Source organism: Nasonia vitripennis, chromosome 2, assembly GCF_009193385.2.
Source record: "Nasonia vitripennis strain AsymCx chromosome 2, Nvit_psr_1.1, whole genome shotgun sequence".
In the NCBI taxonomy this organism is placed as follows: domain Eukaryota; kingdom Metazoa; phylum Arthropoda; class Insecta; order Hymenoptera; family Pteromalidae; genus Nasonia; species Nasonia vitripennis.
This window is the reverse complement of record NC_045758.1, coordinates 25,375,342-25,389,961: the sequence shown is the minus strand read 5'-3', so window position 1 is coordinate 25,389,961 and position 14,620 is coordinate 25,375,342. Positions and strand designations below refer to the sequence as shown.

The following is a 14,620-nucleotide window of genomic DNA, read 5'->3' as shown; positions in this document are numbered from 1 at the left end:
TATATATATATATATATATATATATATATATATATATATATATATATATATATATATATATATATATATATATATATACATATATATATATACATGAAACCAAACCGAACGTACTTTCCTCGTCGAAGCGATAAAACGCTCGTCTCTCTCACTGGCGAGACGCTCGATTTGTCGAGATAGAAGCGCATCGAAGCAGGATTGATTGCGACTCGTTTCAGCTCCTTGTACGGCTGCAGCGCGATCTTCGCTGTGTCTTGCGCGGCGAGCTTTTTTTCCCAGTCCTGTACTCCTTTTATCCTGCACTTATGCACCGCGTGTACACGTGTACCGCTGCCACGTCGTTTCTCATATCTCGACGAGCCTCGAGGAGAGCTTACTGCTTCGTATAGCGAGCTTGTATTCTGGAGCTGTTAGCTGAGCTGGATGTTGGACAAGCGTTGGATAGCGAGGTGAAGTGTTTTAAAGTTAACTAACTATATTTTTTTCTATTCCGTTTCAGTAAATTAAAATAGATTCTTATGTCAAACCAGATAATCAAAGGCACTTTGTCTGTAGAAAAGCGAATCTCAGTCGAGCATGTGGAGGGACCCAAAAAGCTCAACGAGAGTCGCCCGGGGACTCCGAAAAGAAAGGGAAAGTATATAGAGGGGACGACCGCTCGTATACATCATATATTAGGTACATATAGGTATACAAACACGCAGCGACTCCTAATCTCGCTCGCAGCCGAGGAGAAAGAGCTCTCTCTCTCTCTCTCTCTCTCTCTCTCTCTCTCTCTCTCTCTCTCTCTCTCTCTCTCTCTCGATCGAGCCTTCTCCCGCGAGCGTAAGTAAGTATGCGTTCGTCCCGCGGCGCCGCGACTAACGAAAACGAAAGTGACGGAGAAAGTTGCGAGAGCATTGTTACGGAGGCACACGAAACTCGCGAGCGCCGCGTATGTAATAGCCGAAACTCGTCGGAGCTTCTTTCGCTTACGCGCTTGGAGTGCCTCGTTTTTTGGCGGATTTTCATTATTTTTTTTTTTTGCAGATAATGGCCTGAATTTTGAACATGACTGTTTTCCTTTGGATTTGAGAATCAACTGTTCAAATGTAAGGGTATAGCAGCTAAGCGTCGCATCTTGAGTCAGAGAATCCATGGAGATAGCGCCTAATTTCCACTGCTAGATGGCGACACTGTTCCGGCTTTAACACTGCTTTATGAATTTCCATTTGTTTCTTAATTCATCGCGTCTTTTATCTCCGTTTTGACTAGAATCTGCATCGGCGAATCAACCAAATGGAGCTTCGAAGTTACTCGTGTCAAACAAAGAAAATTCGCCTGGTTATAGAATTGGTTCGGGCTCATTTCCCCCACTACATTTCAACCGCGCGGAATAATAATCGCTCCCCACTCCCGGTCTCCCTCGACATTTAGCAATGTTTGTCTAAACTGGTGCAGCATTAGCGCCGATTACCGTGCAAATTTACAAAACGTTCAAACGAATTTCAAAACGCGCTAGAGCTCCATTCCCTCCTTAACACACACACACAAGTATCCCAGGCGCAGTCTCTCGGCAAGACTGTATACCAGCAGCGGCAGCAGCAATACCAAAGTCACTTTTTTAAAGGCCGGCCGAGTAAACTTGTTTTCTTTGCAATCAAGAGCCGTTTCATGCAGCCCGCGCTCTCTCGCGACGGCGAAGGTTCGACTCTCCCGTGTACTTTCTCGCGCGAAGGTGTAGGAGTGCCGTTGACGAAAGCTGCTGCCGCCGCCGGCTCTTACATAATTTCATTCCGAATGGCTCATTTTCGTCTCTTTTCGACATCGAGCCTCGAGAGCACATGCGCTTATGCGCTCGCGCGCGCCCGCTCGTGTATACATAATTCCGAATGTAAACATGAACTTTTCGGGCTATAGCACGCGCGCTCTCGCGTCAGGCGAGATATTTTAAGTGATGCATCTCACGTAAATTGTCAATCACGTGCGCCCGGCTCTCTGCGTGTGCGCATGCATCGGAACGGGCTGCATAACGTATGTGCTCGTTGCCGTTGTTTTCTTTTCAAGCCTCGTCGTTTTTCAAAGTTCTCCAATGCTTGAAAGCTCTCTCGAGCGCGTGCGCGCGTATGAGCCGCTCGGCTATAGAATAATGATGGCTGGGTCGTGTAACGTGCTTTCTAGAATGCATATTATTTATTGATTCATTGCACCGCTGAGTGCGGCTATTAGAAGGCATTATTCATCGTCGGCGGATTTTTACTTTCGTTGAAAAATAAACGAATTATCCCGCATCCCGAGAGCTATAAACGAATCAATAATCCTGACGAAGAAAGTCATCGGTGTAACGTCTCAACTCTCCGCACCTACGGTCGTAAAAATCATGAAAAAATATAAGGTCTCCTTATACCTCTAGCACAATTCTTTTTCATCCTCTGTCGTGCGTCTTCCGCAGCTGATACAGTCAAACACTCGAGAGAAAGAGACCACAACCGCTCCCGACTGAATGGAGCTCGGCCATTTTGCCAGTGTTTGAAAAAAAAGGAAGAGAGAACGTGATAAAGTCCATACAGGTAGGTACACAAGGTGTAAGTAACGGGGACGCGATACCTCGAAAAATGCAGTGTCACCGTGCTTATGTGTACGACGGCGACGACTGTCGCAAAGTGAGAGTGAGAGAGAGAGAGAGAGAGAGAGAGAGAGAGAAGGAGAGAGAGAGAGAGAAGGAGAGAGAGAGAGAGAGAGAAGGAGAGAGAGAGAGAGAGAGAGAGAGTTAACGAAACGTGGAGTGTCTTGGGAAGGCGGCTCAAGGCTCGGCTAGCCTTGGACGCGTTAGATTGCCTAATATTCTGGCTCTCTTTCTCGCTCTCTCGAGCATGAGCAACACACCGCGACTCGGGGAAAGAGCTGTGAGAGAATTCAAAAGAGAGAGAGAGAGAGAGAGAGAGAGAGAGAGAGAGAGAGAACGAGATAGATGTATGCGTTAAAAGTGTGAGAGGTGGAGGGATGTTTAAAGAAGTATTTTGAAAATATGAATTTACAAAAAATGCATTTCGAAAGAGGAACGAAATTTAAAAAGTAATCCCGCGAGATTAAGTCTCGTTCAGTCGATTAAAAAAAACGCGTTCGTCAAATCTCACTTTTTTCTTCGTGAACTTGCATAACCATACTTTCGTCTTCGTTTTTTTTTCTCCAGACAACTTTGTTCAAGCAACAGAAGCACCAAGAAAATGTTGAAGCAGAGGACTAACGCTGAGAATAATATCTCAACCGCACGAATCATTGAATCACGAAATAATTAATTTGCTAGCGTTACCCAAGTCGTGTTCGGCACGTCCCGGCAAGTTCCCCTTTGTGGGAGTGGTACATATACAAAGTCGTCAAGACTGTTGGCTCAGAGCTGGCTCATTGTATGCTTGCGGAAATGTCCTGCGGTTTCTATATATACCCGTTTTTCCTTTCTCGGTCTCTCGCAATCTTTCTGCTTTCTCTGTCCGACAATTTTTTTTTCTCTTCTGCATTTTTGATTCCCCCGCCTGCGTGTGTATACGGGAATCTTTCACGGCGTAGACTACTCGCAGACGATACCCATTAATTTTGATGATCCCGACTGTGGGTTCATTGCCGGAATGCTTAATTACTGCAAGATTCCCGCAGAAATCCTCTGGATCGTCTGTTCGCGCGTATTATGATTTTGATCGAAAAGGTAGAAATTATTCATCGTTTATGGTCGCCTTGTCGATCCCAATTTTCAGAGGAATCGGATATTTAATGTATATACCGTACAAAAATTGGCTTCTAAAAATAATAAATCAATTCCAGCCGTAAACATCGAATAATGAAAATTTATCACAGGCTCAGCGACAGTCCCGCGATCGATCGAAAAATTTGCACAATATCCTTTTAAAGCGGCGCACACACCCGATCCACACAGCTCACTCGCTCTCTCTGTAACACGTATATACTCCCCGCGAGAGAGCGAGTCTCGCTCACGATTTCATACGGAAAACGATGCCTGTAAACAAGGCAGCGGCATGGTATTGCATAATTTATCGAAAAGCCGGAGAGTCAATTTCACATTGCGCCCGTGAGCCCGCTCCTCTCGTTTTCGCAAAGCTCTAACCCTCCCGCGGACGTGCCGATCGAATCGTTCCGCGGATGGATAACAGATAAAGAGCCGAGAGTCGAGTGGATGAAAAAAGGAGCAATTTAACGAGTGAGACACACCGGAGCTAGAAGAGGAGCTGATCGCAAATCACTCGGTGGTGCCGCGAGATCGGATCTCGCTGTACCGATCTCTCGCGCGATTTCCAAATTCAAACGCTGCGCCGGCGAGAGTAAAGAGGCCTTGTGGAGCGAGAAATAAGAATGGAAGGCTCGGGAGGTTTCTCGAAACAGATTTAGTAGTTTTCGAGGGTGGGAAAACGCAGTGTGTAACAGTTTAATAAGGTATAAACTCGCGATGGTATCGGTTTGAGGTACAAGGGCTTAATTAGCGATTCCGCGGTGTGAACAAGAGAATTCGATTTTCGAACTAAATCGTCTATGTCGTCGTTGTAGAAGTCGCGCACAGAACGAGAAAAGTTCTCGGAGATCGTTATTACATAAATTATAAGCGAGGTGCGGAGAGAACTTTTTAACGCTCTCTCAAAGAAAGCGATCGCGCCCGATTGCGCAAGCTTTCTTTCGAGAGGCTCGCTCAGGATTCAAATACTATAGATAAATTTTACATTTCGCTTGTCATCAGTGTTTAGGGTTAAAATTTGAAATCAGCCAATTAGAATGATTGCATAATGAATTTTATTTTAAATTATTTAGCAGCTTTTGGCATTTCCAAAAAGAGTGCATATCAATCGATAACTTTCCATTTATGGTTCTGAAGCGTTTATATATCTCTGTATTTATATCTCTGTACGTTTATATAGCGTTGTATATATCTAAATATTTTCGTTTCTGGTTAAATAAATAAATAAATAAAGCGATTCACAAAATTCAAAAGAAGTTTCACAATTGGGTTGTAGTTTTAAATTCTATAAGTTAGCAGTTATCTGATACACGGAAAGAATTTTACAATAAAAATTACATAGAAATTAAGGATCAAAATTACCGTGCTAGCACAGTAACGTAGGGACGCCCCACCATCTAGAACACTTTTACTGCATCGGCACAGTAACATTTTCGGTACTTTTTTATTTTTCTCCTTAGCCTCTATATTATGATACGCACATGGCCGCGCATGAATTTCCTTTGCAGGTAAAAATTTTCGGCATCAAAAAATGTTCAGTGCCGGTTCAGTAAAATTTACGGGGAGCAAGATAAATAATATCTTGGGTCAGATAAAAACTTTCGGGAAGACACGGCGGCCCACGATTATCGTGCTATTCCGGTAATTTTTACTGAAAAATTCATTCCGTGTAGCTTCTGAATTATAAATTAAAATGTCACCTAACCCGTCAAAAATGACACCCCACTCACCCTAGTGACACCCCATTCACTGTAATGATACCCCGTCCACCATAGTGATACCCCACCCATCATCTGGTTGGTACAAATACGGCTGTTTGACAGAAATGTAATCATTTAACATTTGAGTTTTATTGGAGCATCACCAACAACAAAACCTTCAAAATGACTTCCAAAACTAACACCCCATCAACTTCGACAAACCCAGTCTCAGACTTGGCAAACAATTTAAATAAAAAAATGCATATAAAATCGCCATCACCTACGCAAAAACGCAGAAAAATAACAATTAAAAGACGCTTAAATCAAATCTGCGAACAATTATCAAAAATCAAGCTTTCGTCACCACCTTCGCAACAACAGAAAATTATCAACAAAGACGCATTAGCCATGTTTTGCCAAGCTACTACTGTCAAAAAAGGCTCAAAACGCGCACTTACACTACCCGAAACTCTTGCTCCTCCTTTCCGAAATGTACGCCGAAAACTAAACTTTTAATTTAATAAAATGATATAAAATTTTTGCTTACAAAATATAGGAAATAACCCTTTAGTATTTTATACACATAAATTTGAAATGTAACCTAACATTTACCCTGGTAGAAACATAAGCTTACGAATCCGGTAGCTTAATAACGATAAGCTTATATTGTTAATAAAAATAAGCTTACATATTAACTGATTAGAAGCTTACATTCAGTTAACTATACTAACAACCAACAGCTATAATGCGATCATAACCTCTTTCTATTTTAAATGGTATTACCAATATTAAAGTTTTACCAATGATTTATCTCTCATATCTTTCGTAAGTTCATTACTTGTGTCCCCTTGTGTGTACAAACTACAACAAATATAATCGAAATAAGTTTATATGAGTAAGAGCAACGAATATCGTAACCTTATGTGTGTGTGTGTGTGAGAGAGAGAGAGAGAGAGAGACACCTATATGAATTACTGCGCATATTCATATATATATATATATATATATATATATATATATATATATATATATATATATATATATATATCGGCCTGGGCGTTGATCAGAGCGTGGTCACGTTGTTCCTCCGAAATTGTTTTAACACTATAGTGTAATTTAAAGTTAATCTGTGCTAACAATAAAAGTTTGTAGTGAAATATCAAGTGTTGTGAAGTCAAGCATCAACTTGAAAATTTATAAACTTAAAACTTAACCTCCTAACCTATAAATTGCTTTGAGTGTAGTACACTTTATTTTCTTTTGGAGTTTTGACTTCATCAAAATGAGCAAAAGAAATAAAAATTGTAAAGCTTTCCGTAAAAACAAGAAACAAAAAAAAATGGACTTCTTATTAGAAGAATACGATGGTATGATATGTGATGCAGAAAGTGAGTGTCGTACATCTTTTGTGAAAAATGAAGAATCAAGTATTATTCAAGATTGTTTTAAGAAAGAGAGTGAGAGTGATAATCCTTCAGACGACAATCAAGCGGAGTCACAGGATGATAAGTTCTCTCAGTCAGAAGTGGTTCAACAAATTCAAGAATGGATTGTGGACACGCAAACACCTCAAGTACATTCAGACAAATTGTTGAAAATTATGCGAGTAAAAGTTTTACCAACATTGCCAAATTGCACTAAAACTCTTTTAAAGAGTAATGTGAAATTTGACATAAAACAAATGGAAGTAGCTGATGGTACATTTGGCGAGTTCCATTATTTTGGAATGAAAAAAAAGTTGCACGATACAGTGAAAGTTGAATGTCATGAAACACAAGTATTGGAATTAATGTTCAATATAGATGGGTTTTCACCATTTAAATCTAGTTCTGTTACTGTTTGGCCAATACTTTGCAAAGTGTACACCAAACAAGATAAACATTATCAACCTTTTAGTGTTGCAGTGTATGCTGGTAAAGGAAAGCCAAAATGCTCGTGTGAATATTTAAGTGAATTTGTTCAGGAATTGCAAGACTTATTGACTAATGGACTAAAGATTAATAATCTACATTTTAAAGTGAAAATCAAGCATTTTTGTTGTGACACTCCTGCCCGGTCATTTATAAAATGCATACTTGGCCATACAGCATTTCGTGCTTGTGAGAGGTGTAGAGTCCTTGGCAAGAAAGTTGACGGAGTAACTGTATTTCTGGAAGTCGATGAGCCTAGAAAAACAGACGAAGATTTTCTCAATTTTATTGACTCAGAATGTCATACTGCAGTATCATTGCTGAGTATATTGAATCCTCCAGTCAAGATGGTATCACACTTTGTTCTTGATCCAATGCATCTTTTATATCTTGGATGTACAAAGAGAATTTTAGAATTTTTGCTGTCCCCTTCGAAAAACAAGATTCGATTGAGTGCAACTCAGAAACTTGAATTGGAGCGTAGAAGTGTTCAAATTTATCCAGATATTCCAGATGAGTTCCCAAGAAAATTGAGGTCGACAAAGGATTGGGCCAAGTATAAGGCAGTAGAGTACAAATTTTTTATTCTCTATGCGTCACCAGTTATTTTAAAAAATTTAGTATCAGATGATTTGTATGATCATTTAATGTCATTCAATGTAGCATGCAGGTTAATGTCAAGTGAGAATGCACTCCTTCATGTTGACGAAGCTAGACAGTATTTGAAAAGTTTTGTTGAAAAAGCTCCTGATTTATTCGGACCAACATTCATGTCACTTAACATTCATAACTTGATACACATCTGTGACGACGTGGAAAATTTAAGCTGCAATTTTAATGAACTTAGTGCATTTGCTTTTGAATCTTATTTGGGAAAAATTAGTAGTGCATTACGATCAGCAAACCATATAGTGGCTCAGTACTGTAGAAGAGTTCAAGAAAAGGACATGTTCGCTGTTCAGACATCAAACAATAATCCAAGTGTTTTAATTCTACAAGAAGATAAAACTAAAGTTATTAAAGTTAAATATTGTGAAATGATTCTATCACATAGCAATCCGAACAAAACAGTTCTTTTACAAGACAGAAGTGTAGTTGAGATTGAAAAGATTTATAAGCACGCTGATGACAGCATTCGAGTTCAAGTGAGAAGATATTTGAGAAAAGAAAATATTTTTGATCAACCGTGTAATTCAAGCAGTTTAAATATGTGGCAAGTCAGTCGCCTTTCCCCAACAGTCATAGATATACCATTGAAGTCGATTGTTCAGAAATTTGTTAAGCTGACAATGAACTATTCAGACTCACCAGAAGAAACAAGAATATTCGTAATTCCATTAATGCACTAAACATTTTTTCAATACTTAGTGATTATGGACTGAAGAGGTTATATATAAGTGTGTTTGGTGAGTTGAAAAAGTTCATTCTTAATTTTATTATTTTATTATTATAATTTTTCAACATAATTAAAAATTTAATTTGCTTCATAAAGTATTATAAAAGTAACCTTAACTTAACCAAGTAGAGTTTTTATGATTCAAATTTTCCCGCCCTTCATTCAATGAAAATCTAATGTAAACAGTGCATTTGAAAGGTTTGATATAACACCTGTTTGAGTGTGACATTAGTCTACAGTTTTCTCGTGATTGTAGTGATCTCTTACTGTGTTTATCATCAAGTAAATAATAAACATTAGCTTTCTATATGCAGTTTTTATTTACTTTCATAAATTTCATTCAATTCTTTCAAGATACAAATGTGATCAGTGTGATAACCTCAAATCTGCTTTTTTTCAGAATGTCTGATAACAGATACAGTGACTCTGACAGCAGCAGTGGAGATGATGAATTGAAAGAGTTTGTCCTGGTGGAGTTCATACACCGTGGAAGAAAAAAGAAGTGTGAATCTGCAGATATTGTGCCTTCAAAATGGTTGGAATTTGATAACACACGCAAGCGATGCCTTACCAAGTTTCTAGAATCTCCATATGGACCTGAAGATATTGAGATGCTACACACTTTAGTTAAAGAAAAAGCAGATGCACCAGAAAATTGGCCAGTTTATCCAGTCGAAGTAAGGGGACGAGCAAGTGAGTATCACAGTGATCCATTTTATTACTTTTTTAATGTTATATAAGTCTTATATCTAAATAAATGTTTTTGATTGTTTATAGGTACTTATGAAAGAGCAGTGGAAAAAATTGGAACGTTGGAAAAAGGAGGAAATGCCTTTACAACCGATGATGAAAGTGCCTCAGAAATCAAGTCCAAGATGCATAACGCTGTTCGCCAAAAGCAATTAAAAGCACAAGCAAAGCTTTTAACAGAGAAGTTTTTACCAGGAAATAAAGTGACGAATAATTATTCTCAAAAAAATGATAAAGAGTCAACCTCGGAGTCAAGTTGTGGTATTCAGAGACGAGTCGACTTTGCAGGTAAAATGAACTATTGAATAATTTATAAAAATATTGTTATACACTGAATTAACTAAATTTTTTTCTGTAATTTAGTACCAAGTACATCAGGAATACCAAGTAGATCTACAAATGCTCATGAAACCCAGCAACCTAAAGAAGCTACGGTATCTATTAATGGACTACACACTGATAATGGACTACGCCCAGCCCAAGAACCAGTTAACAATTTGGATGCTGTCGAACTTGAGCTCAACAACGATGACAACAATGAAAATCAAGAGTTGCATGAACCTATTGATAACTTGGTACGACAACTGAATATTCCAATAGTTCAATTGGGAAATTATGAAAGCAAGTCTGGTTTGTATTACGATAAACACACTTCTATCGTGTTCTGCTTTCAATCTCATCACACACATGTCTATTTAATTGTAATCAACTTTTAAATTTTTATTTACAGATTTTGAGACATTAGTGTTGACTAAACTTAATCAGATCACTCTCAAGCTTGATGATATCATAACCTCTTTGAAAGATGTCCAGAAAAAACAAAATGATACTGATACATTTTTGATGGACAAAAGTGTAGTTCAGCATCAGGGGAAAACTAAAATAGACTTTCTCAAGAAGTATAAATTGAAGCTACCGATAGAGGATATGGAAACTTTCAAAATCTTTGATGCGTCTCTGACAGTAGGAGATCAATTTTTGAAAGCTGATGTTGTAAGTATGCTTATGCGACTCAAGATATTCTAAGTTATTTATTTATTTATATATAAATCAACTCTTATATTTTATTTTAGTATATAGAATTAACATCGCTAGTAGATGAACTTGGTTGTATAACCAAGAGCTTCAGCGCAATGATGAAAAGGTTCATTGCGAAGGATGTAGCAGTGCAATTTACAGCAGCTAGAAAGGCACGTGATCCAACTAAAGAACAAGGGGCTGGAAAATTCAAAGACACTGCACTCTTTCAATGCATGAGTGGTGAGTTTTTTATCATGTACATTTGTATTGCTTGCGTATAACTGTTTGGATGTATCACTCATGCGTATATCATTATTTTGCAGTTGTAATGGTTAGTGCATCAAAAAAAAGAAATGTGCTGGTATCGAATAAAGACTTAATCAGAGGCTTAAGTTCCATAGTTTGCGGTGCTAAAAAATGGGAATAATTATATATGTATGGTTCGAATGTTCTACGACTTCATTGTAATATTATGTTATTATATTGTACTTATAATTAATGAATATTTTGTATTAATGCGATGCCAAAAACTAAAAGTAAAATGCTTTTATACGTAATCCACATATTGTTTAAACATGTATAAATACCATGTATCTATTAATAATTAGAGATTATTAATAAAGTTTGAAAATAATTTAATAAATATATTGTTTATTTTATAATTTTCCCTTAAACGATATACAAAGTTTAGCTAAATGTATTATATTACATATTTTATTCAGAGTCAAGAATGTGTAGGTTATGTTTTATATAATATTGATAATGCATGTCTATATATACTGATTTGTTACAAGATTGGAATTATTAATATAAAAATAATAGAATTACACTGTTGTTGTTATTTTTCAACTAATTAACGATGTTCGAATGAATTGCGGTCAATAGAAAAAAAAATTCACATCATCTTTTAATCTAATTTTACGGGTTTTGAAGCTTATTTCCAGTTTAAAACGATGTCGCTGTAAGCCTTACGGAAGCTTAAATCGTTAGCTACCATACCCTTATTCTGCAATAATAAGCTTATTATCAGCTTTAAATCAGCTGGGGTTTCTACCAGGGTAGTAGAAATAATTTTTAGCAAAGAAAATAAACATATGCTTTTAAAGTCTTTACTTTTATTTCGTGTGTTCTTTTCATCATTAATGAAAATATTTATATTTTAAGTCACAAGAAAATTTAGCAATAATAGCCAGCAATCAACTCTAGTTTTTAAGAGAATCATCACAAGCAATTTAACTAAAATAGTACATAATGCAATAAGGGAGTAGTAGCCGTTGATTATTGCAGTAAATCACCACCCGAGAGAATAATCGACTTTACTCTCGTGTTGCATATAGTGCTTCATTCATGACTGAATCACTATATTTTTTTAAATATTCAAAATATACAAAATTTTTTAATTTTGTATACTTCTACTTTTTAACATTGTTTCGAAATTTTCCGCATTTTGCGGGACTCATAAGTTTAATTCCTGCATTTTGCGGGAGTAATGAATTTCTCGCAAAATTCTTTATTCGCGCGTTTTACAGTGGATTTATTTCCAGCGTTTTGCGGGGGGAAAAAAGGGAATAAAATGCTACTTTAGTCCCGGTCTACAGGGAATAAAGTGACTATTAGGTCAGTCAGAATAAAAGCATTTTTTAAACAATATATTATACTAACTGCTAGAAAGATCTCATTGTAGGGGCGATATACTCATATATCGATCATTGATCGTTTATTACGTTATTATTACAGCTCATTACGATAAAACACATATAAGTGAACAAGTTAACTCAAAGTATAATAATCGCAAGGCTAAGTTTTGTGAACAATTAACTATCTATCTCCGATTCATCTAGCTGTAAAAAGAGCCAAAACTCTTGGTACGATCGTGCCCGATTGCGCAAGCTTTCTTTCGAGAGGCTTGCTCGGAAGAATCGGAAAAGCGAATGTCACGAAAAATAAAACACGACGCCACGCGCCGATAGGCTCGAATTGAAAGATTTGAAAAGAAATAGCTTACGTTATAAGCGTTAAAATTTTCATCACATGGAAATGGGATAAACTGGTTAAATTTGAAAGCGCGAGGCCAGAAACTTAGCTCGTGTGTATAACGTTGTACGTTGGCGGTATAGCACGCTGAGCTACTTTTTCCTCGCAGAGATTTTCCCTCTATCTCAATACGCTCAATCGTGGATCACCATTTTAAGTACGGGCTAAAACAATGTCACACAAATTTATACACCTTCTAGCGCTGCATCGTACTATTTCCTTGACAATTCACGCCCCTCTGCCGCCCTCTTCGAACAACGTCGGAAAAGAAGCCGACGTTATCTCTGTTTCTCACTGTGTGTTATACACGACCTCGCATATCGGTAGGGAATATCGCCAAGCGACGACAGCGTATTACGCGTCACGGGGTAAGCCTGTAACTATATTATAACAGTAGCGAGTCTGGGCGAGAAAGCACTGCACTCGCTTTTACCGGATCTCTCTCGCCTCCGATAGTATAGGCGAATATACAACGACGAAGTGATGTCTGCGTACACGTGTATATGTGTGACTGTGTGTTTCCTCTCTCGCTGCAGGCTGCTGGCTGCTGCTTTTGGATCTTACGTAATAGGAAGCCGAAACTATCCGGTCGCGTTTCCTTTCTCTTAGTGGCGGCAGCGGCGGCTCGCTTTCTTTCTTTTTCTCGTCGTTCCGCTGTCCTCGAGGATAGCCGCTTTAGGTGCTGCTCTTATGTCGAGCTTGAATGTATTATAAAGATCGTGCGTATTGTAGATGTGTATATTTATACGAGAATTGCGTATGGGACGACGTTGGGTAATTAGGTATTAATTTGTTTGCTCCAAGCAGCTGCGCCGCGCGTTGATTTATTTGGCGATTGTTGCCTGCACGCAACCCTGCAATTTTTCGCGTTTTATACAAAAGAAGCTTATTGTGAATATGGTGGGAATTTACAACTTCTACGCTGGTGGCAATGTGATGCATCGGGAAATTTATAGAAGAGTTATAGTGAACTCAGATACACATGGCCAACAAGGCAGTTTAGGCATAGGTGAAACCTGTATAATATATAAATTCTGCGCGCAGATTGTGATGAGGGAAATAGAGAAATGTCTACGCGCCACCTATATTTGCTAGCCAGGGGGGGGGGGGGGGAGGAAAATGCCGGTCCGTAATGTTTGTTTTATGATTACCGTGCGGCTAATTGGCACTACTACAGCTGATTTCGTATGTTTACACACTGCTATGTGACGAGGCAGGTCTATTTTCTCCGTGCAGTAGTAAAATATCGAAAATAAAGTCTACGATAATTATTATATTTATAGAACATGATTTTGATGCAGAAATTGTAAAATTGTCAAAATATGGTTTGACGACAACCGACGACCCTCTCCTATATACCCGGGACTCTACGATTGGCCAATTGCAGAAATCCACCGTGGGACTTTTGTGTAAGACGCACAGAATTTCCTTGATTCTATGGCTCGAAAACAAAACGTCTGAGGAAAAAAGGAGGGGAGAGAAAAAAAGAGGCAAAACGGAATCTTTTGCGACACTGGCTCTCTTGCGCGTATAATTCAAGTCCGAGTTCGCAGGTGGAAGGGGTAAAGGCTTTCAAAAATGAAAATGCGTAGTGCAATTAGATTGCTCAAAGGTGTAAATTAGCACCAGATACTGGATCTGGCTTCGATTTATCGGTGGCGTGTGGTTAAGCTCTCGGTATAACCATTAAACCATGGGAGAAGCGTGACTTTTCTGCATCGAAGCTGTACGTTCAGTTTCTAGCGTAATCATTTTGAAAGCCAATTTTTCTGAGTATATAACGAATATTGAAATTCATAGCTGTCGTAATCGACTAAGATAAATTTTATCGCTACACGATTCAGATCGTTTCTTGTTACAGAAAATTAGGGTCGTTCATAGAAAGATAAAGAAGAATTAGCGTTCAAATACTATGGATAAAAATGATACATTTTTTGTATTTCCTAAAAGAGTACATATCAATCGATACCTTTTTATTTATGTTTCTGAAGCGATTTACAAAATTCAAAAGAATTTTCACCATTAGGTTGTAACCTTTAGTAGAAATAATTTTTAGCAAAGAACATAAAACAGTCTTTACTTTTATTTC

The 14,620-nt window shown here is 38.0% G+C and overlaps 1 protein-coding gene and 1 long non-coding RNA gene across 4 annotated transcripts; both read left to right on the top strand.

Annotated features, from left to right (window-relative positions):
• Positions 1 to 114: 114 nt before the first annotated feature.
• Positions 115 to 6,397, top strand: LOC103318124. Its single transcript, XR_004226809.1, has 3 exons — positions 115 to 449; positions 531 to 678; positions 1,030 to 6,397. It is a non-coding gene; the product is annotated as an uncharacterized LOC103318124 (long non-coding RNA).
• Positions 6,398 to 6,480: 83 nt separating this feature from the next.
• LOC100678671 lies at positions 6,481 to 11,140 on the top strand. 3 transcript variants are annotated; one of them, XM_031924433.1, is made up of 7 exons: positions 8,627 to 8,737; positions 9,128 to 9,420; positions 9,505 to 9,765; positions 9,841 to 10,098; positions 10,208 to 10,470; positions 10,551 to 10,737; positions 10,821 to 11,140. In XM_031924433.1, exons 2-7 carry the CDS (start codon positions 9,129 to 9,131, stop codon positions 10,922 to 10,924), a joined length of 1,365 nt encoding a protein of 454 aa, XP_031780293.1. In that variant the 5' UTR covers positions 8,627 to 8,737; position 9,128; the 3' UTR covers positions 10,925 to 11,140. The 3 variants fall into 3 exon arrangements, 2 of the variants coding, with proteins under 2 accessions (XP_031780293.1, XP_016838360.1); XM_016982871.2 differs by having other exon boundaries at positions 9,841 to 10,107; XR_004226807.1 differs by lacking the exons at positions 9,505 to 9,765; positions 9,841 to 10,098; positions 10,208 to 10,470; positions 10,551 to 10,737; positions 10,821 to 11,140 and having other exon boundaries at positions 6,481 to 8,737; positions 9,128 to 9,243.
• The last annotated feature ends 3,480 nt before the right edge of the window (positions 11,141 to 14,620 follow it).